We start from the raw sequence: 24,363 nt of genomic DNA on the forward strand, positions 1-24,363 counted from the left end.
CTCAAGTTTTACTTATTATCATTTTAAACTTCAGATTTTATTTTATTTTGAAATTTGAATTATCCCCTTCTCAAACTCTTAAACAATATCATAAAGTTTTATTTGTATAAATTTAAATTCAAAATATGGGGTTTAATTTGTATAAGTTTGACCACTAAGATAATATTCTTAAATTTCGAATTGTAAAAACTGATATCCGTAACAACATCCTAAAATTTTACACTCCAAGACAATGTTATAGAGTAAAAGAAACACTTTTAAGGTAGTGTCCCAAAGTTTGAAAAAGAATAAGAAAAATATGAAGAAGTGGACCTCTACTGCTTTCTAATTAAGAAAAAAATAAGGACAAAATAATATTGTAATTTAAAATTGGCTAATTTTTAACTAATATTTCAAAAGTTGTTTAAATTTCAATTACTAATCCTAAAATGGACTATTAACAATTTGATAATTCATAAAGATAAGAATAAGATTCACATATACCCTATCCTTCTACATTTCACTTGTGAGGTCATATTGAATAAATTGTTATCGTCTCATCGTCTAAAATTTCATATTTCTCTACTTACTCCGCCAAGGAGCTGTTTTTGAGCCACTCCACCTACCTTAAAATCGTAGTTCAAATGTTAAGATTAGTAACAATAACATGTTTTAAAAAAACTTATTTACATATATTTAGAACTTCTAAAAACTCTTCAAAGATGTAAGTTTCAAGGTGGTTGATTATATTCTGTTAATTAAAGATAGAAATAGATATGATCATTCCATCACAACCTTTATCGGACATATAATTGAAGGGTTTAATTTCTTTATTTTTGAACTTTTTTGTACATATTGATGAGAAGAATAATGAAAAGATTCTTTAGAATATACTACTTGACAATGTGGAGGGAATCTTTTATTGATAGGTAATCTTGACATATTAGTGCCATATATGAGGAGTGAGGACTAAGATTTTCTTCATAAACTCAGATTTTTTTTGTTATATTTAATAGTAATATTTTCAGTTAACTAATTTAGCTTTTTTATTATGTTATAAGAAGAAAAAAGTTTTATTTTGTTATCTTCATCCTATGAATATTTTCACATATAAACACATTATTCTCGTAGAGTTCTAAGATTGGAACTAGGTGTTTCCAATTTGTTTTTTTTTAATAGTATAATGTTTCAATTCGATGATTAGTTTATTAAATTCGTGTTATATCATTATATTATATAATTAAAATTAGACTTTTTGAATCGTCTCAAATATCTGATTTTTTTTTAGTGTTGGTACGTTTCAATTACTTTTCATATTTTTTTAAAAAAATCATGAAAAAGAAATACAAGTGAAAGTTTGAATATGAGAACGTAAAATTCATACTTGCAGAAGACTTTAACAAAAATTCTATATTTTTTTACTTTTTAAAAGACGATTAATTAAGGGAATATGAAATACTACTAGAATAGATATATATATCCCATTATTTTACGGTGTAAAACAAATTAAGCAAAAACCGAGAATCAATTATAATTTTAAATGATAATAAATAATTAATCAAATACCACTTTGAAAAAATAGATGAATTTATATAACTTGCCACAAAAATGTAATTTCTTGAAAATGATTTTAATTTTCTAGATGTCTATAGAATCAGAAATATTGCAATTAAAAAAGAATGTGGAGCACCACCTCATGCTCACCCACACCTCCTACAACTAAGAAAGAAACACTATTAATTTCTCTTCTGCTATTCTATTGGTCAAGAAAATATAAATAATTTTTTGAATGATACATTGCCATTTGTCAAGCAACTCGGCATATAAATTAATTTATGTGTTAGCAATTACATTTTTCTTGGTTTCCCACCACGTATGTGGTACACATGCTCGTCTAGTTTGAATTCACACTAAGTAGGCGTTTGGCCATGCGATATCATATCACGATATGGTGTCATGAGATGGAATCAGCGTTTGGACATGCGATTTTACGCTGATTCCATCTCATGATTCCATATCATGAGAGGTGATATCATATTCTCCAAAAACCATGATATGGAATTACCATGTGATTCCATATCATGATTTGAGATATTTTAATACAATAATTGATCAATGAGTTTATATTTTGTTAAAACAACCCCACATTTATATCTACTAACCATTTGTTTCATATGTAAATAAAATTTATAATCACATCATTACTTTTTAAAATTTATTATTCTCACTAATATAAAATTTATTATCACTTTAAATTTGGTGAATATAAATGATAAAGTAGAAATTCATTTGGTGAATATAAATGAGAACAAAGGGAGTAATACTTTTTTGATTTTTCATAATAAAAAAAAACGTCTTAATCTTATGACTAAGCATAATATTGATAAAAGACAATTTTCATTGGCGGTGCCGCACTTTCTTAATCTTAGTATTTGCAAAATGTTCGTTCACATGACTGAAGGATAAAGTCCAATTGATTGAGGACTTGGGAAAATTTGATCAATTAGTTATTAATATTTAGTCAAGTGGACTAGTTATAATTTTTTTGATTAAATTTTATTAGAAGTGTTTTTGATTCAAACTTGTGGTAACTTTTTAAAATTTTGTTATTCAATAATATTTAACTATTGATTTTTCTTGTAAATAGTTAGAAGTTAGTGATGTTTGTTAATTTTTATCTTAGTGTATTTAACTTCTAAGTTAATATTTACTCACTAATGTATGTTTTTTTCTACTTTATAGGTTATTTGTAAGAGTAGTTGAGAGATATGAGCATATCANTTTTTCTTGTAAATAGTTAGAAGTTAGTGATGTTTGTTAATTTTTATCTTAGTGTATTTAACTTCTAAGTTAATATTTACTCACTAATGTATGTTTTTTTCTATTTTATAGGTTATTTGTAAGAGTAGTTGAGAGATATGAGCATATCAAGTACAATTTATGTTCAATTTTTTTAAGTAAATTAAAGTTAGATGAAACAAATATTTAACTGAAGAACAAATAACTTTGTAATAATTTATTATGCGATTTTATAATTTTTGTTTATTTGATAAGATTGAATAAACAATTAGGGCTATTTTAATATTTTACAACTTATGAGATTTTTATGTTTATGAGAAAATATACAACACAAAAATTCCATATCGCATGTCCAAATAAACCTTCAATTTCATCTCATGATTTCATATCATGATTCCATATCGCATGGCCAAACGGGCCCTAAGAAAATTTATTTTGAAGGATGAAAAATGCTTCCTATACTCAGGTTTCAAATAGAAAATCTTTAAGAATAAAGAGGTATTTACAACTCTATCAAAACTTTTTATTGGTAGCGTTGTGATTAACAAATACATGGTCGTACGTGTGTGTGTGAGAGAGGGATTTGAGAACCTTAGGTTTCATTTTAACTTTTAAGTTAATGACTACTATCAAATGCAATCAATGTACATCAAATCATATTAATGATTAATTACACTAAATAAATCCTACATTAACACCCTATAGAAATGCACCACAGCACCAAGCATTGTTTTTTTATGGTTTCCCACTCGGTGTTCGGAGCCCACATTGAAGCTCCGACTAAATCCGAATCGCGCACTGCATGGCCCATTCGGGAGTGATGCTGCCAAAGGATTTTTTCCATACCCAGGGCTCAAACCCGAGACCTCTGATTAAGGGTAAAACACTCTCACCAGTACACCACAACTCATATTAGTACCAGCATTGTTAATTATAATTAAAGTTGACTATCCATCAATTTAATACAAGTATACAACTAAATAGAAATGGTCATATAACAAAGAGAAAAATCATTTCAACGTGGCCTGTGAGATTCTTGAATACCTAATGATAGTGATTCTTTGACCAAAAACTTGTTTATTAAACACTTAAAAATCATTTCTCAAATAAATTTACCAAGTACAAACTGTTTTTCCCCTAATTTTGAAAAGTTAATAATTTCATAAAAACAGTTTTCAAAACAAATAATTTTTTTTGTAGAAGTTTGGCCAAACACGCGGGTACCTATAAGTTAGGCGTCAAGCACATGGATGCCATTTGCCAAAATCATAAGTAAACTTGTACCTCAAACAAAAGCAATTTATGTAAAATGTTGCTACCTCAAACAAAAGCAATTTATGTAAAAGGTTGCTTTCGTTTGCATTATGGTAATCAACTATTTATAGTTCAAAGGATACACTGAATTTGGCATAAGATGGGATCTCTAAGAAATGGGATAAGGAGATACACCAAATATAATTACGATATGGAGTCATCTTTGGTAGGAAACACTTTATCCCCCAGAGTGAAACTTCCCAGCACAAATCCCGATTAGTTAGATGCCTCAAAGTGAATACCAAGTGGAAAATTTTAAAAAATAAATAAAAGAAATAACATAATACACAAGGTAATAAAATGGTATATACCTTTCTATCTCTTCTTCTTTCTTCCACCAGTATTTTGCTACCTGTTATATATTTTCATACCAATCCACAGACGATATCCAATGGTAACTGAATTTCACAATGCTTACAACAACGACAACGACATACCCAATGTAATCCTACAAATGAAATCTTGGGAGGGCAGAACGTACACCTACCTTACCCCTATCTTTGTGGGGTAGAGAGGTTGTTTCTGATAGACCCTCAACTCAATGCTTACCAACAGACCAATTCCAGTGTCAGAACTCAGAAGGTCATAAACATAAATCAACCACCAACCAAATTCAATCCCTGTAAATTTTGTTCACTAAACATAACCGGGGAGTGTGACAGATTGTTATTATAGAAGGCAACTCACTGAAGTTCGAAAAGCATAATCCCCTCCTATAACAAGTCCCAATTACTGACACTACAATGGCTGATAAGAAAAAATATGGTTAAATCTGACTATATGTTACACAGGAGTAAATCCTCACAGTACAAGACACTATTATAAACAAACTTACTTAATGAATGAAAGATCAGGAAGTACAGTTTAAATGATCATTTGCAGTATCGTTTGGGTTGTTTTTGCTCTGCCTGCCTCAGAAAATGTCCTCAAACACATGGCCACTGTTCTGCTAGTCTCTTTCTGTTTTAGTATTAAACCGAAATATACAATTCAAGGAAGAAAAAATTAACGCTACTACACCATTCGAATTCAAATGGATGGTATAGCCATTTGACTTCAGCAAATAACAGAGAATGCAAACTTCTTGATTGTTGCATGTATTTTGCCGCATAGCTTTTAGGTCTTCAATCCATGTATTCATATCAGGTCAACCTCATTCCTTCTAAAGTTCCAACTCCCTACGCGTAGAAGGCACTCTTATCTCTTTCTGAATGACTGCATGCAAGATACAAAAGGAAAATTACTGAAACTAGAAATATGTGTGTTTCCCCACGATCAACTGTATGATGCAGAGAGGTAGTAGACCGGCTTCAACTAGTTAGGATCAGTTGACTTGGAAGCAGATAAATCAGTTCTCTTAAAATTTGCTCAAGAGGTTCAGAAGTGACAGTTCAAGTATTGCCTGCCTGATTAAAGTCCATTTGCCTGCAACATAATAGTTTGAATCACGACGTTAGCTATCAGTTTATTAACTTAAAACAAATAAAAGAACATAGAAGTGCAACATTTGGCACAAATACGACCTTATTAGCATAGCAGTATTTGTTCTATACTAGAAGTACCTTGCAACACAAGACAGTTTTATACTTTGTCGATGAAGCAAATAACAAGTGAGTTTAGATACAATTGTTGTAAACATGTTCACCTCCATCACAATTTACTTACTATTATTCCTCATCCATCCCATTTCAATTCACTTGAATCCTTTCTTTAACTAAAATATTTCTCATTACCAGGAAATTGTTATTATTTCACACATTCTTTACTTGATGTGGAATTTCTTCTATAATATCCCACTTAAATACATTTCTTCTGTAATATCCCGCTTTCATACATTTTAAGAAATACACATGACTGGATCATCCGATTCAAGAGGGAGGGAGTTAAAAGTGCTGACTTTTTTTCCGGGAGAGCTACAGTTAAATTATTAAATATTCAAACTACAAGAATTTCATATGAAGAATGTATAAGAAGAAAAAGGAAATGCAAACCTTGCCAAAAGACAGCTTTATGACTAGATGAACAGTGACAATATAAAAAATAAGTCTCTCACTTTCCTCTCTTTTTTCTTGCCAAAAATAACCAAAACTTAAGCAGAATCCAATATTCAGGAGCAGAATCTTTTCCTCCATCAACACAACCAAATTTAGCCTCCTCAGATTAACAGCATCAAGTTGGAGTAGGAACACTCAACCCCTGAATTTTCTCCTGCCCTATCCAGGGGCGGCTCAACGCAATCGGAGGCCTAAAGCNAACCCCTGAATTTTCTCCTGCCCTATCCTATCCAGTGAAATTGGCACCAACATTTCAGAGGTGCCTAGCTCTTCCAGAGAAAACACTCATATTCGAACTTCTATTCTTAGACATGCTGAATTACAGACCTCATATTCTTCATCCATCCATAACCAATTTAAATTTTCCTCCAAATTGGCATCTCCTTCTTTTGGAATCTCTTGACAATCCAAAAGCCACTTGAATCGATTATGCCCAACAGTGAACTGCTAAGCTACACTGACTGCATCCCAATCTGACACAGGTGAACAAGTAGAGAACCAGTGACAACGACTTTCTAGGTTTATCGATTTAGACAGCTACACTTCATCATACTCCTCAATTATATGAACAAGATCTCCAATCTCCATGGACGTTAGGTTATTCCCAACATCAATGACTATCTTTGTATTAGTCAATTCCGCCATATATTTTGAATACAGTGTATACAAGTGTTAAGAATGTAAATATTACAAATATAAATTCTTTGTAAATATGTGTTAGGCTTAAAAACCATGTAATTGTGCAATAATTAGGAGTAGAAATTACTTTCCTTTCCTATTATGGATTACGTGTAAATATTATTTAAGTCCCAACATGCTTAACCGAATAATAAAGTAATTTACTCCCAAAATCTCTTTCTTCTCTTTTCTTTACATTATGCACATTAAAAAGTATGAATGTTGAGCATTGGTGGGGGCAAGGCAGAAAGAATTATGAGAATGTGTGAAAACACTTGTCTTACACATCACACCTAAGTCTTTTTACGTGAACACTTTACTATGTACATTATTTTGTTTCCCGATGTGGGCCCTAACATTAACATAACTATATGCACTTACCTGATTACATTTAACTAACGCTCTCCTCAGGATGGAGCATACAAGTGGTACGCACCAAGTTTATAATTTATAAGAACACCCATGGAAGACTTGGTGAATATATCTTCCAAGTGATCATTTGACTTCATGAATTTCATGACAATGTCTCCTAAGCGTATCTTTCTACGAGAAAGTGTGGTCCTTCTCCATGTGTTTGGTTCTCATGAAGCACCAGACTCGTTGCAACATGAAGAACAACTATTTGGTGCGAATGAGTTCGCAAGATACAATAATTATTATTTGATGCTCTTGCTTCTCACTGGATCTAGCAACCTAATTTGTTTCTTGATTTTCCAAGGCAAACTACTTCAAAGTAAAATACAATATGTAGAAGTCGAACGTCTATTACTAGATAACCCTACTCAATCCACATCTGTGTATTCAGTATTTTCTCATGTCCTCAGTTCTCAAAGAATAATCTTCTTCTAAAATTGATTCTATATTTCTATGTATAAAAAAAATATAGATACTTGAATCACATGGAGAGTCCATAAACTAACTTACAACACTCACAAAAAAGAATAGACTATTGCATCCCAGTGAGTCACATGGAAAGTCCATTAATTAGTTTACAACATTCACCAAAAAGGCAATATCATCCCGAGTTACTGAGAGGTAATTCAACCTACCAACCAACCACCTATATCTTGCAGGGTCACTAAAAGGACTAATATGGACCTAGTAGAAACCTAACATTTGGATCCATAAGAGTGTCAATGGGTCTAAAACAAGAATGTCTAGAGCATACTTACACTGGAGATGAGAATATCTGATCTGGACTGAGCGGTCTGAATACCTAAGAAGTACCCAATTTGTCTAGATCCATAGTCCAGAAGTGTCAAAAGAAGTGTTGCTTCAATTTAGTAATGTGTAGACTAAGAAAGAGATAAGAACTCTCTAGAACAAAAATTGAAGTTGAAATTAGAAAAGATCTGTGAATTCCTTCAAATTAACGACTGCTTATCACCACCTAATAATAGGTGTAAGATTTACTATACGAAAACTAAACATATGCGAGGAAGTTATAAATGATTTTGTGCTACACGTGCTCCTCCTTGACCTTAGTGAGATGCACTAATTGTGTGGTTTGACTTCATGAGTTTCTTATCCATATTGCGATTTTCCAAATAAGTGAGCTTGACTTGTTGATTTCCTTGTTTGAGTTATCATTAATATCCAACACTTCCTCTCAAGTCGGAACATAATATATAAATCATATGCACCAAACTTATTAGAAATGTTTTCACTTCGTAGTCCTATGAGGAACCTTTGTACAGATAGCTGGTAGTAGTAGTTTAGCTGAGCCAAAGGGTGTATGATAATTCCCTTAGAAATAACCTTCTCCAAAACAAAGTGGTACCTATTTCTAAATGTTTCGTTCTTTTATGAAAACTGGATTAGAAGCTATACCTGATGTTGCTTGATTATCACAATAAAACATTATTTCTTTAATGTCTACAAACTTCAATTTTCAATGTACGTAAAAGGCTAAAGAACACCCTTAACCTATTAGAAATGGTTCAAAAATTCCCTCCTTCCACCTATTGGCTGAAAATTGCCCTTAACGTTTTCTTTAGGTTCAAAAAGGCCCTTTTAGTTAAGGGAAATATGACATGGAATTTCACTAAACAAGTGGCCAATTTTCGTTGGTCCACATAATTCTTTTATCAAGTAAAAAGACTCCCACCCAACCCAACACCTAATCCCGTTTTCACTGGCAATTTAGGCCTTTTCTCGTTCTTTCTTCCTTTGCTTTCTTTCTTCAAAACAACAACTGTCAACTCCAAAAAACAATAGATAAATTGCAGCATTTAACTCAGGTATGATAGATAAAATGTAGATTTTAAGCCAAACAACAACTTTTAACCCAACAAACAACAGTTCAAATGAAAGCTTGAAACCCAAAAAATAACAGCTAAAAATGTAGATTCAATCCTCAATAGCGATTATGCGACTAACCTTGGTCACGAGAAGAAACTGATTTTTTAGACATTGAATAGGACGAAAGAAAACATAAATTAATGGAAAAGAAAAAGGAGAGTGTTGTTGCTCGATCTAGTAAAGAGCTGAATATTGAGCTATGACAACAACTGTTTGTGAACAAATGTGTTAAACAAGTACATTGAACGGAAAAGGCTCAAAAATGCCTTTAACGTTTTCTTTAGGTTCAAAAAGCTCTTTAGTTAACAGAAATATGACATGAAATTTCACTAAACAAGTGGCCAATTTTCATTCGTCCACATAATGCTTTTATCAAATAAAAAGACTCCCACCCAACACCCAAACCCGTTTCTTCCAAATCTAACCCAACTTTTGTATCTTTTCACCTCCTGTTTATTTGCTTGTTCCTCTCACATGGCACTTAAGCCCTGAAGCGAGTCTCAAAACGTGTTGAGCGCTTCGCCTCGCTTAATGTGCACTTCAATAACGTCATCAAGGTTCTAAGACATACTTTTCTCTACCAATGAGCCTCTTCTGAAGAAGCGACACTAAACAATTGATATTTCACTTTATCGTGTATTTTTTTCTAATTCTTTGTTCATATATTTATCATTCATGCTTTAATACTTAGTCTTGGACTTAACATATATTTTGTATTTTTTTTCTCCCTTTGTGCCTTTTTCCATCAAAGCCCATGCTTTATTTGTGGTTTGCTCTTAAACCCCAATGGACCTTAGAATTTTTTGCGCTTTTTGCTTTTTGATAACACTGATCCAGATGTAGAATGTCAACTAATTGGTTAACCGGCCTAATCTACATCAAAGGATCCTTTAATGTGAGTGTTTCCTTTGTCTTCAAGCAACAATCCTTGGCCTGGTGCTTTTTTTTTTTAATGTGTCTTAAGATTGGTAAAGCAGCATCTCGTTGACTGGTATTGCAGATGCATTGACCGAGTTACTACACCCACAACAAAAGAAACGGTTTTTTAAGGTAATAATGAGATAGTCCAACTTCCTAACTAGCCTTTGGTAACTTTTAGGATTTGTCATGGCTTCCCCTGATCTGGTAACAGTTTACTGTTCATACCCATCAGACTATCAACAGGCTCCCAATCCATACCTATGTATTTAAAGATATCTAGTACATACTTTCTTTGTGAGATAACATTGTCTCTTGATTGGGACTTAAAATACCAAGAAAATATTTTAGATGTCCTAAATTCTTGATCTGCAAATGACTTGTTAGATATTTTTCTGTTGGATGATTCTCTCATTATCATTGCATGTAATAGCTATGCCATCTATATATACCAACAGATAAACAGATTGACCAGGTACCACAGTAGAATGCTGGGCGAACTACTTCAGAAGAAAGTAGGAATAGGACCAATCATTGATGAAAACAAGATTAGGATAGAGAAGCTAAAAATGGGATGTTTCAACCTACCTTTTACTTAAGGCAGCATCTATCTTTCTTCTTCTGACAAAATTTGGTCAAGGCTGCTTCTCTGGCAAGTTTAGAAGGATCTGTCGTGTTTCCACAACCAATGCCGCTGGCATCACCACTTTCATTTTTGCCAGCTAACCCATTATCACTTCCCCCATTTGTTCCTCCAGCATTTATAGCTGTGCAGCTTCCATCCTGCACATTGCTTCCACGGTTACTTCCCGAAGCACTTCTGTTCAAACTGTGATACTCAGGGTTCCCTTCACAAGGCCTAGCTAGAATGTTGAATGAAGCACAACTTGGGCCACCCGCAGTCAGTTTCTTCAATGAGAAATCTACATGGGTGGAAGAGTAATCTTGATCTAGGTCATGGAAGTGATAATGGTGGTGGTGCTGATGAGGGTGCTGGATGTCAGTGTGAGAGCCTCGCAGAACAAGACTGTCTGTAGCTTGCATGTTACAAGGCTTAAGCTTAACTTGTGGCACTTGCTGACGGGAGATTCTGAAGTCAATTTTCTCAGGCTTGAAAGCTGATGATGAGTGCAAACCCTTAATTGTTGATGTTGCTTCTGCCTTGTCTCTAGAAAGTAATGGTTCCTCAGAAAGCTTATTAGTGGTGGACCCCTTATCTATAATATTGCCAGTTCCACTTGAGCTCGGATGTAGAAATTTCTCATCTGTATCAGTTGGAATATCACATACTGATTCTTTCTTGGCAACTTCTTGGCCATTATTAATTATAGAACTGTCAAGCGTAATCCCATTAGGAGTCCTTGTAAGGTTTGAGGATGAATTATACCTGCAAAATGGTCCACCACAGAGCAAAAGGTAAATTGCTGAAAGTTCCCCATCCAACAAAAGGAAATCAACACAGCTTTAATAAAAAGTTTAGAAAGAGCATAACTAGTAACTATTGTCTCCAAACCTTGAGAAAGCTGAAAGATCTGATCTTCTCAAAACACTACGATCATCTTGAGCACTTTTTTCGGGTTCTTTTAGTGTTTTCAAACTTGGCTCTTTAGATTCACCAATGGATGAATTATTGATTTCTAATACCTGCACAGCTTTGTTCAACCTTCTACTGATGGTCTGAGGATGAGCTGTCTCAGCAGTCACATCATGATATTCTGTGGATGGAACATTACCATCTAGATTTGCCTGGTGTTCATCCATCTTCAAACTGCATGGGTTGGAATTTATTGCCAGCGGGGTTTTATGTTCTGCATCAACAAGTTTGACTGGAACCTGAATTGCATTTTCAGGTTGTAACTTCTGATTTCTAGGTATGCCCTTGAGGGAGGGTTTTTTTGCAATGTAATCTTCAATGGAACACATGATAGAAACGTTTCAGTCAACTAAGACACATTTAGCCAGAGAGAAGAAAAAGATTGGAAATACTCATTACCAGGATGTTCTTCTTCTTCTTGGCATTTCCTTTTGGCATTTCTCTGTGCATTCTTGTTAGCAGCGGTTTCTGCCTTTGAACTCATAGCCTGTGCACAAGTGCTGTCTGGACACTCAGGTACCTGATGCAATGGAGACACTGCCTGAGAGCTAACAGCTTCAACAGCTTGCTTTGTCCAGGAATTCTGCAAAATACAAATTTCAGACTCAGAAAGAAATATTATACAAATCATTCTGTACTTCTATTGGTCTTTAAGCCTTGGTATTTATATGCTTGACAGGGATATCATTATAGAACTATTATGTTTTATTGTGATAACATGTCTTAGAAAAACACATTGAATTTTGGAGTCTTCTTTCCTTCCCGTAAGAAACCTAAATAAGCATTGGTTTGATTGCTCAGACATATAAACTTATCTCTGTCACTGTTAAAGAATGACAAAAGTCTCACATTGGTGATTAATGATTGGTGATTAATGAGATGGGTGGACTCTGTATAAGGCATGGGTAATCCTCGTCCCTTTTAGCTAGCTTTTGGGATGTGAGTTAGGCCTAAGACCTAATTTTACATGGTATTGAGCCGGACCCATCTCAACATGTTCCAATAACCAATAAAAGGGCTAGTTCATTAGTTCATAATTTATAACTAACTCGAATACTTTTTTTTTTTTTTTTTACTCAATTTCAGAAAAAATAAAAGAATAAATAAAAAGAGGGGCGAAGTGCTACAAAAAGAACTATGTTTGATTTTGTAGTCTACCTATAAGAGTAGATCATATAAAAAACGTCGAAGAGAAGGAACGAGAAAAACCAAAATATTCTTACTCGAACATGAAGTCATGTAGTTTACAACTCTTCTTTATATAGTAATTCGATGGACCCCCAAAATTAAAATTGCCCACACACCAAATGCTAAGCACTGGGCCCCAAAATTAAAATTGCCCACACACCAAATGCTAAGCACTGGGCATGAGGTGGGGTGTTAAAGAATGACAAAAGTCCCATATTGGTAATTAATGAGATGGGTATACTCCTTATAACGCTTAGGCAATCCTCCTCCCTTTGAGCTAGCTTTTGGGTTGTGATGGACTAACCAATGGATTCTAACTCAAATGATGTGTCTACCTCGTTTGTTTGCTGCAAGAGTTAGTGTCCTAAATGTGTCAACATATGTCTCAGACTCTCGTCTACATGTACTAATCGGTAGAACATTTTGGAAAAAGAAAAGGAAGTCACCTCAATAATCTAATGCTTCAAATAACTACGAAACAGTAGACCTAGCTTATTTTCGAGCCTGTTGTTATTAATAACGGATCAGATTTAGTAGTGTCTTCTCTTTAGGACTCTGTTGTAACTTCCTCCTTGTGTATAGGTTATAGATAAGTCTTACTTTTTTCTTAGTTTATCTCTTTGTTGTAGAAGTTGTACAGAATCTATATATACGTAGTTACAATCAATAAAATACATCGTTCCTTTCATTCTACTGGCAGCTTTATACTTTATATGGTATCAAGAGCCAATTAACTCTCACGAGTAAATTTCTGCCAAGAAACCCTCCCACCCTTCCCATAAAAATGGCCCCAAACATCACTGTAACCAACTCCGATGCCAATACAACAATTGTTCAGTTTAATCCTGTCACCCAGTTACCAATCAAATTAACTGGCAGCCACAATTTTTCCCTTTGGAAAGCACAAGTGTCCATGCTTATGCGTGGTCACAACCTTTTTGGCCATCTCGACGGTTCTCGCCCAGCCCCTGCTCGTACAGTGGCTCAAAATAATCAGGACATCGAAAATCCTGCATTTGTTTCATGGTATCGCCAAGATCAACTAATTCAAAACGCTATCTTGGCCTCAGTTGACCCAAATCTTGCTGCTACGGTTGTCGCTGCATCCACTTCCCAAGCTGCTTGGGATGCTTTGCACACTGCCCAACTCAATGCCTGCCAGATCAGAAGGTGTCTCCATTGCATCAGGTAATTCTCAGACTTTATCCTCTCCTTCATTGCCACACACCATCACACCACCACCGGATTATACTCAGCCCCCGCCGTCGCCCAGACCATTAATCACCTACCAACGCAAAAATCACCAACAACTAAGTACCTCAGTGTTACCACTCACTTCCCCTATACCTCCCACCAACCTAACTTCTCAGTCATCTGCCAATAACTCTTCCCAACCTACACTTGCTTTGGCTCCATTTGATCCTTCACCCGTGGTGACAACTGCAAGTCATCCCATGGTCACACGCTCCAAAACAAATAGCCTCAAACCCAAGCAGTTTAGTGTCAGTGTTCAACTCTCCTCGTCCTTTGTTCCTAATACATACAAACAAGCATGTCCTCACCCTCACTGGAGAGAAGCAATGCATGCTGAATTTGATGCACTTGTTAGGAATCGGACATGGGATTTGGTTCCAGTTACTCCTTCGATGAATGTGGTTGAGTGCAAGTGGTTGTTTCGTATAAAACATAAATCTGATGGTTCCATTGACAGGTATAAAGCTCGTCTTGTTGCAAAGGGATTTACCCAGCGTCCAGGCTTAGACTTCCATTCCACATTCAGCCTGGTAGTCAAACCAGTTACTATTCGGTTGGTGCTTACCATTGCGACGCAATACAACTGGCCAATCCATCAGATTGATGTCAATAATGCTTTCTTACAAGGAAGCCTTGAGGAAGAAGTTTATATGAGGCAGCCACTGGGATTTGAAGATCAAAGTCTCTCCACACATGTCTGTAAGTTGAATAAAGCAATCTATGGCTTGAAACAAGCCCCCCGAGCTTGGTACAATGAGCTCAAAAGTTATTTGCTAACTGTTGGGTTTGTCAAGTCCCAATCTGATTCTTCTTTATTTATTTTGCATAATATTGGATTCACTGTTTATGTTCTTATCTATGTGGATGATATAATCATCACTGGAAATCAGATTCGTGGGGTTCGTCATATAATCGATGGTCTTTCCACTCGTTTCTCCTTGAAAGACCTTGGACAGCTCCATTATTTTTTGGGTGTTGAGGTTATCTCTTCTACTGCTGGTCTTTTTTTGTCCCAGCACAAGTATATTATGGATATTTTAGAGGATGTTGGCATGCTAGACAGTAAAGGAGCTCCTACACCTATGACCTCAACTACCATTTTGACAGCTTCAGTAAATGATCCTCCAGCTGATGGTACTCTTTATAGGCGGGTAATTGGAAAGTTGCACTACTTATCCTTTACGCGTCCTGATATTGCCTTCACAGTTAGCAAACTCTCTCAATTTATGCACAATCCACGCCACTCTCACTGGAAAGCAGTCAAGCGATTAGTCCGTTATCTTCGTCATACCTGCCAATATGGCATACAGATTGCCAAAGCTCCATATTCTCGTTTGGTTGTTTATTCAGATTCAGATTGGGCTGGTGATCCAAATGATCGCACTTCTACCTCAGGCTATATCACTTTCCTGCGCAACACACCAATTTCCTGGGCCTCCAAGAAACAACGCTCCGTATCTCGGTCCTCTACAGAAGCTGAGTATAGAGCTGTGGCTGCTGCTGTTGCAGAAACCAACTGGATCACAAATCTTCTTCATGAACTTCGGCTTTCACTTAAGAGAGTTCCACAGGTTTTCTGTGACACCATCAGCACCACTTACATTTGTTCCAATCCGGTCTTTCATAGTAGGATGAAGCATGTCGCCATTGATTTTCACTTTGTTCGTGAACAAGTTCAGAACAAGGATATTGAAGTTCACCACCTTCACTCAGCTGATCAAGTGGCTGACATACTCACAAAACCTCTTCCCAAAGCTTCTTTTGTTCAGCAATTTTCCAAGTTGGGTGTTGTTGACACCACCAACTTGCGGGGGCGTAATAACGGATCAGATTTAGTAGTGTCTTCTCTTTAGGACTCTGTTGTAACTTCCTCCTTGTATATAGGTTATAGATAAGTCTTACTTTTTTCTTAGTTTATCTCTTTGCTGTAGAAGTTGTACAGAATCTATATATACGTAGTTACAATCAATAAAATGCATCGTTCCTTTCATTCTACTGGCAGCTTTATACTTTATAGTTATCATGTGTTATCTTCTGCATGTAAATAAATGACAATAAGCTAAAAGGCCGATTTTGCACAATGTCCTTCAATTTCTAGGGAATCCAAATGGCAATACCTGTGTGCCATTTCCATCCTCACTGCCTTTACCAACATTTAGGCCGTACCGCCCATTATCTTCCCCGTCATTGCTACCACTGTTGTTTTCAGACTTCTCACTGCTTTTTGATTTTATAGATTTTTGGGTTTGAGCACCGCTTTCGCTCCCGCTTCCACTAGACTGAGAAAATGAGAATGAATTAATCACGGTATAACACAAAAACACTGGGAAGAAAAAGAATGGCATATTACACATAACGAAAGAAACAGCCTATAACTAGACAAACAGCCCACCAACAAATAAGAAGACACTAATCTCCATAACAAATAATTACTGTATTTAGGTATATTGATGGACATCAATGCATCAGTCATTCTTTTTACACCAAGATGCTTACAAGAAAAAAGGATATTGAGAGTGATGGTGTCTCACACTATGGCATCTTCTCCACACGTGCTGCCACAAGTTCTTAAGCTCATTCTTCCGTATAGGTTTTACCAGGAAGTCGAGTGCACCTTTTGACAAACACTTGAAGACTATATCCATTGAATCATGAGATGACATCACTGCACATGGCCCTCATCAGTCATCATGTGTAGCGGTATAACAGTATCAATTCAAAATTAAACATGGTATAGTAAGAGTTTTACAATAGAAGAACTGGAAAAACAGCAGGGGTTACTTACTGATAACAGGAACAGTCTTGCGTGTGTAGTGGCTCATGATTTTGGTAAGGAGACCTAAGCCTGACAAGCAAGGCATTACAACCTCTGTCAACACTAGATCAATGTGAGTGGTCAGGTTTTCCAGTATCTTCCAAGCTTGCAATCCATTGGCTGCTTCTATAACTGCAAATAACAAAGTTTAATTAGATAATAAAGACAATAAAGATGGGAAGAGAGAAACCAGACAAAAGATATTTACAACAAATACAGCAGATAGAAGTCATGAATTGAAAGTGTAATAAAAAGGGAAAAGCATAGAGAACCACTTAGGCGAACTGTGGTAAAATCTCCGATGAACAAGTCACTGAAACTATGCACAAGTTGCTCTGACCAAATACCACAAAAATGAAACTTGAAACTTCATATTAAGTTGAAGTGAAAATATGTATCTATATGAACACCATGATTAATGATTTCTTCTGTCAACTTATCGACAAGATTCATACTCCCTCTGTCCCAATTTATGCGACTTACTTTCCTTTTTAGTCAGTCCCAAAAAGAGTGACACATTCTATATTCAGTAACAATTTAACTATAAAATGTCTATTTTACCCTCAATGAAATGATTTACAACCACACAAATTTCTAACATTCATTTTGGACCACAAGTTTTAAAAGTCTTTCTTTCTTAAACTTTGTGTCGAGTCAAACTACCTCCCATAAAATGGGACGGAAGGAGTAATAGAAACAAATTAGATGACCACGACCTATTTATATATTAATTTACACAGCCAAATCAACCTAGGGAATGGAACTAAGTTGCTAGATCAGTAAAAGGATGCCAGCAGCTCTTCATGTAGAGTTGCTGCTGGCTCCCCTTCAAACAACTCTCAATACAAGATATGGCATAAGGTTAGCAGCATCTGAAATGAGCATAACAAGCCATACAATAAAGACATTTTTAATAAATCAATGTTTTATTGATGTCGTGGGGAGTGGGGACTGGAGACAATATGCAATAAGTTGACAACTAGAAAACCTACATCAAAATATGCTTCTCTTAAAATGATAACCAATCATCCATACAAATGGAAACCTCGTGGTACATAAAAAGATTAACAAAAGGCATGCCCAAATATGCATAAAATCATATTTCATTCTTTCAAATGTTCTCCTATTTCTTTTCCTCCAAAGAACCCATATAAGTGCCAAAGGAGCGACATTACAAGTTTCACATCTCCTTTTCCTCCCAAATATCCAGCTATGTTTGATGTTTGTCACTACCCATTGTACACCGAACGTGTCTAGGACTGTCTACCACAACTTATCAGGTACCGTGCTATGTACCCGATTGCTTACACATGAAGCACTAACTGATATATGATTTGGTTTGTTTTCTCAAATTTCTGCCACTAGTATTACATACTAGCCAGCGTGCATGCAAATAAGTGGGCATTCCTTGGTGCTCTAGCTATTCATACTGCCGTAAACGGAAAACTATGATCCTCATTTTAAGAGCCATGCATATAACGACTTTGCCAAAAAGAGGACACTCTCCTTTCCTTTCTATCTCCATATGTCATGGTCCAATTAGGTGATATTCTGTTGTACCTCTCAATTCTGTAGGTTTCTTCTAAATCCTAAATCCCATTTTTCTTCCCCTCTCCAGAAGCTAATTATGCACTCATTGCCAACCTTGCAAGTGACACCGTCATTGAACACCTCATGTTCCTTCCTATTGCTTCTCCAAAATTTGCACCCATAATGTGTAGTGCTGCCAGCGGCCAGCCCTCTATCCCCTTTCTGCGCATCGTATTTGCCTGTGTATCATCCTCCATAACATCTTTCCTCATTCCAAAATGTCCATACCCAATTCCGAAATAGTGTTATTCTGAAAGTATTAAGCTCTTTTACTCTAAACTATCCATACTTGATGGGTGATGTGACCACATTACTATTCACCAAATGAATTTTTCTCATCCCATCATTGTTGTCCCATAAGAAGTTCTTGTGGAGTTTTTTCAATAACAATAACTGGGCATAAGGACATATAATACGTCGAATTGCTTGATAACGTGATCTTAATCAACATTATGTTCCTTTTAGCAAATATATCTTCTATCATCCCTCCGGTCTCTTCTCAATTCTTTCAATTGATGTATTCCAAACAGTGTGATTATGCACCAAGCAGTAACCCTGAATAGGTTGTCAAGATTACTCCTCTCTTGCAACAGGACACATATCCTAGCTCCTCAGCATTCTCTGTCTCTCTCACAGAGATAATCTCACACTTGTTAAGGAAACCTGACATCACCTAAAACCGATTAATATTAGACTCAAAATGGATACTACAGTACTCTGAATCACAGAACACCAGGGTATCATCCACAAACAACAAGTGAGAGACATTGACTGTATTATTTCCCCCAATACTACCTTATTTCCCCCAGAATTTATGGGGCTCAGTCATAAAAGCAAAATATGAAGAAAGAAACAATTGGATGACAAAGGAAGTTACCACTCCTTATGGTGTTAGCTTATGGAAATCCATCCGATCACTATGGGATAAATTCAAATCAAACACCAAGATTAAAGTGGTAGATGGCGCTAAACTAGATTCTGGAAGGAGGATTGGCATGAAGCAGGAAATCTGGAGACACTTTTTTCAACAACAAAGTACAATAGCTGAACTATGGACACCTCATGGGTGGAATATTATGTTTAGAAGGTACCTCAATGATTGGGAAATTCCAAGAGTTGCAGATTTTTTCAGCGTCATTGAACAATTTAGTGGCTTGGAGACAGGGAAGGACAGATTACAGTGGTTGGGGAACTGTAAAGGGACTTTTAAAGTAAGTGCAGCATATAGGAAGTTGAACCACCCAATTATGAAGGCACCCAAATGGCCCTGGAAACACATTTGGAAGGCCAAGATCCCACACACGGTGGCCTGTTTTGTGTGGTTACTTGCTAAGGAAGTTGTGTTGACACAAGAGAATTTGATGAAGAGGGGGATTACACTGTGCTCTAGATGTTCTTTTAGTAGGGAAATTGCAGAAACAGTCAATCACTTGTTCATCCAGTGCAAGGTCACTGGCCAATTGTGGAGTCTTTTCCTAAGGCTCAAAAACATCTCATGGGTCATGCCTGGTAGAATTGCAGAGGCCTTATACAGTTGGGAAGAAGCAGGATTACAAGCAAAGAACAGAAGCAACTAGAGAATCATTCCTGCTACTATTTGGTGGACTATCTGGAAAGAGAGAAATCTTAGAGTTTTTGAGAACAGGGAGAGTAATATGCAGCGAGTAAAATTGAATTGTATTCTAACTTTGTGTTTTTGGTGTAATCAGATCTACTCTAATGACATGACACTGTCTCTATTGATGTTTTAGTCATTATAGGGATAGGGCAGTGCCTTTAGAGTTCATTATGTAAAATGGTTTCAGTACAACTCATGTACAAATTCAAAGAAATAGAAACAGTTACCAATCTCAAAAAAAAAAAAAATACTGCATTGAAACCTTTTAAGTGGACCCTTTTACCGCTTAGTCTATCATCTTGCTCAATATCTCCATAACTAGACTGAACAACAAAGACAATAACAAATATTCCTATCCCAACCCTCCTGATATTCCAAAGAAACCACATGGAATCCCATCCACTAAGACCAAAGTTCGTTTTGATCGGTATGTAGAATTTGATCCATCTTCTTCACTTTTCCCATCCCATATGTTTTGCATTACAAAGTCCAGGAAGTTCCAATTCACATGATCGTCATTTGAGATGTACTTAGGCCCTGAAACTCGGTCTCCCCTCGCTTACTGTAGACACTAAGGTGCTAAGTTGTGCTCCTTCATCACCCATAAACTGTCTTTAATTGTTAAAAATGTTAGGAATAAAATTTTAGTCATTAGCATCATGAAATCAAAATTTTGGCATAAGGAAACTAGCACCAGAAAACATGAAACCACATCTTTTCATCTATATCAGAAAACATGAAACCACGTATTTTCATCTATATCAGAAATTTAAGATGGTTTTTCATCTTGATTGATATGATGTTTACTTCATATATTCCACTTAACTATAGTTATCTCCATTCTTTTATACAAATAGTTATTTGTGCTTCTCCTACTAAAGTGAAATGCTTCTCCTGGCTGGTAGTAAGGAAGGCATGTCTCACCCACGAGGCATTACAGAAAAGGAAATTTCTTTTAGATTCCATATGCCCTCTCTGTATGGAACCCAATGAAACAAACAGCCACCTCTTCCTCCACTGCAAGGTAACTTCTCAAGTTTGGTCCCTATTCATTACCTGCTGGGGAAAGCTGGACAATGCCAGAGCACACAGCTGATTTATTGAGCTGCTGGATCAGAATGGGAGGGAGCAAAAGCCAGAAGAGATGGTAGAAAACTGTCCCAGCTTGCATATGGTGGACCATATGGAAGGAAAGGAATGAGAGAATTTTCAAAGGAAGATCAAACTCCATTCAACAGATCAAAGGGAAATGCATTTCTACTTTATGTTTTTGGTGTAAAGAGCAATGTATAGTAAATAAAATACAGATAGTGGATTTCCTAGGCTTATTGTAATTAGCTATCTATGTAAGCAGACTTTTGGAGGTGGCCAGCATACCCTTAATGCTGAAGAATACATGTTACCAATTTCAAAAAAAAAAATAGTTATTTGTGCTTGTAGTTATTTTTTGTTGCATTACACATTTATTTTTATTTTTCTTTATTAGTGTTTTCTTCGTTAAAACACATACTTTAAATCTGTTTTGCAACTAAATCTCCAAAAGAGGTTGGTGCTCGTTAGGGCTTTTCGCTTTTGACTACTCTGATTTTCATCAGGTTTACATTCACTGGCAACACCACTATGCATCAGGTGATAAAAATTCAGACAAATATACGGTAAACGACGCCTCAAACCCCTACCTTTAAGTACCCAATGTCATAAGTAATACCCGATTTCTCTGCAAATACTCATAACCAGAAATTAAAACAAACTCAGATGTGCAGACTAGCTCATCTTTTTGTCCATCATATTTGATTCTTGCAAGCTAGAATTGAATGGAAAGGCTGAAAGCTATGCGGATACAAGGACAGGGTGCTTATCAAAATAGTCATATGCTATCTATTTGCTAATAGTCCATCAAGCTAAACCTCAAACTAGACAGAGAAAAAGAACTAACCTTCATAATTGCAATTTCGAAGTAAAGCAGAGACGACATGTCGTGTAGAATCATCATTCTCCACCAGCAGCACTTTAATGGAGGTGACATGAAGAAATTGTTGCCAACAGACTGCTGAAACCTGACAATATTGTTGTTCTTGCAATTTCAAACCTCGTTGAGCTTGCAATGTAATCTCCCTCCCTCCTATCCTGTCATTACTAATCATATTAATTTTCAACTCATTATCCTTAACTACATTTATCCCCTCACGAGAAATTCCAATTCCATCTCCAGTAACTTTGTCCTCATCCAACCTTTTTTTGTCTTCATCACCAACGATTTTCATTGAAACACTCCCTGTCATCCAGATCTAAAAGTACTGATGATAAGGAAGATGTCACACAACATAACCTTTCATAAATCCTTGTCAGCTAAAACAAAGTCCGCATTTCTTCTTCTTCAAAACCACAAATTCTTCATATACAAACCCTCTCATACCTATTCCACATCAAAAATGTTAAATCAATCAATTAAATAGCAAAAATCAAAATTAAACCTAATACAACAATAATAACCTAGTGTAGTTTCAAAAACAGAAACTACAGAAAAATAATACGATAATCGAGATACGAGAACAATACTATTAAATCTAACCTTTAACCAAAATTTCCTCAATACTATTAAACCGCACCTTCAAAGCTTCATCAAAAAAGCACTTACTAAAATTGCTTTTGCCACCGGAATTCCGTTAAACCGAGCAAAAAATAGAGCAAAGGCGTCATGAAAATTGAATTGAAGCTATAATTAGCAATAATATCATGATGAATTTTCCAGAAAATTAAAGAACAGACTGAAAAAGATAAACTTGAGATTTGCTTTATCCAGAAAAAAACAAGTGGGCTTTTCGCAGGAGATTTTGAATGTATGGAACACTTTACTATATCCACGGAGAGGAAGTTAGGGGAAGAATTGTAGTTGATGACGTGGAGAAAATGTAGGTCCCACTATCGCCACGTAGGATGAGATTGTTCCACGTCAGTCATACATGCTGAGGCAGAATCTAAAGAAGGAAGCTCGACGGCTGCTGCCGAATCGCGACAGATTTTATTGGAAAACACGTGTCGAACGATGAGTAACTTTTCATTTCAATTTATTTGTTTTAATTTTAATTATATATGAAATTTAAGATACTACTAATAAATAATACCTCCCACCATTTTTAACTTGGCATGTCCTTTTAGCCGTGGCGGAGTCAGAGCTTCGATTAAGAATTGTCAAAATATAAAGAAGTTAAACTGCATCGAAATCAAAGAGTGTTAATATGTAATATATGTCTATACATAAAAAAAAATTACTCTAGTTGTGTAGTGTAATTTTTTGACAAAGAGATGTCAATCAACAATCCTCAACTACATGTGGTTCCGCCAATGCCTTTAAGAAATAATAAATAGAAGAATTGTAGTAAATTAATGGCAAGAGTAAACTAGACTTGAAATGATAAATTATCTCTTAATTTTTGAAACTGAACAAGTAAAATTGGACAATTATTTTTAATATATTAAAACAGGTAAAGATGGACTAAGGAAGTAAATACTTTAAAATCTTTTTATACTAAACTATAGATATATTGAATGTTTCATGACATATAATCTCATAATGTTAAACATATCACGTGAAAACTTAGAACAAAATAAAATATATATTTTTAAAGAAGAATTGAAAACATTGATGAACTTGACGCAAATTATCAGTTTCATCCCCGAATAACTGACAATCTTAAAAATACTCATTTTCTTGACTAACTAAATTTAGATCACCCTCGATACACTCCTAATCTGCCACATAACACAATAAGTGGTTTCAAACTCTTGTAGGATAAGTATGAGACTCTTAATAAAAAATTGAGATAAATATTGAAAACACCCTTATACTTGGGAAGAATTTAAGGGTGTGTTTCACTCATATTGCAAAATTAAAGATATTTTTAAATTCAATTGATCAAGTAGAAAAGTATTTTTAAGTGTCTTAATAGTTATAAAATTAATAATTCACGTTAAATCTATGAATATTTTAAATTTATTTATTTATTAAGACGGAGGAAGTAAAAGAAAACGTCAACGTCAGAGGTCTATCACAGTTTTAGTATATTGCCAGATGCCAGCAATGAAATGAATAGACGGTCCTGACGGCGTCTAAATTTTATATGGAAGTTACAGAAATACCCTTTGAACATTGCGAAAATCATGTGGTTAGGCAGAAATATCTGAAAATATCTGCATGCGTAGCGGACTTTTTCGTACATATGCGAACACAGGAGAATTTGATGTACCCATTTTTCTAATT

General features: G+C 35.4%; 1 protein-coding gene across 1 annotated transcript; it reads right to left on the reverse strand.

The window, feature by feature from the left end:
* Positions 1-5,276: 5,276 nt before the first annotated feature.
* Positions 5,277-22,936, reverse strand: LOC125864851 (two-component response regulator-like PRR73). The gene is made up of 9 exons (XM_049544940.1): positions 22,675-22,936; positions 22,039-22,518; positions 16,865-17,026; positions 16,611-16,744; positions 16,197-16,358; positions 12,037-12,220; positions 11,557-11,950; positions 10,632-11,430; positions 5,277-5,517 (listed from the first exon to the last, which is right to left on the reverse strand). Exons 2-8 carry the CDS (start codon positions 22,382-22,384, stop codon positions 10,635-10,637), a joined length of 2,178 nt encoding a protein of 725 aa, XP_049400897.1. The 5' UTR covers positions 22,385-22,518; positions 22,675-22,936; the 3' UTR covers positions 5,277-5,517; positions 10,632-10,634.
* Positions 22,937-24,363: the final 1,427 nt, after the last annotated feature.

Source organism: Solanum stenotomum, chromosome 5 (assembly GCF_019186545.1).
Source record: "Solanum stenotomum isolate F172 chromosome 5, ASM1918654v1, whole genome shotgun sequence".
NCBI classification, from domain to species: Eukaryota; Viridiplantae; Streptophyta; class Magnoliopsida; order Solanales; family Solanaceae; genus Solanum; species Solanum stenotomum.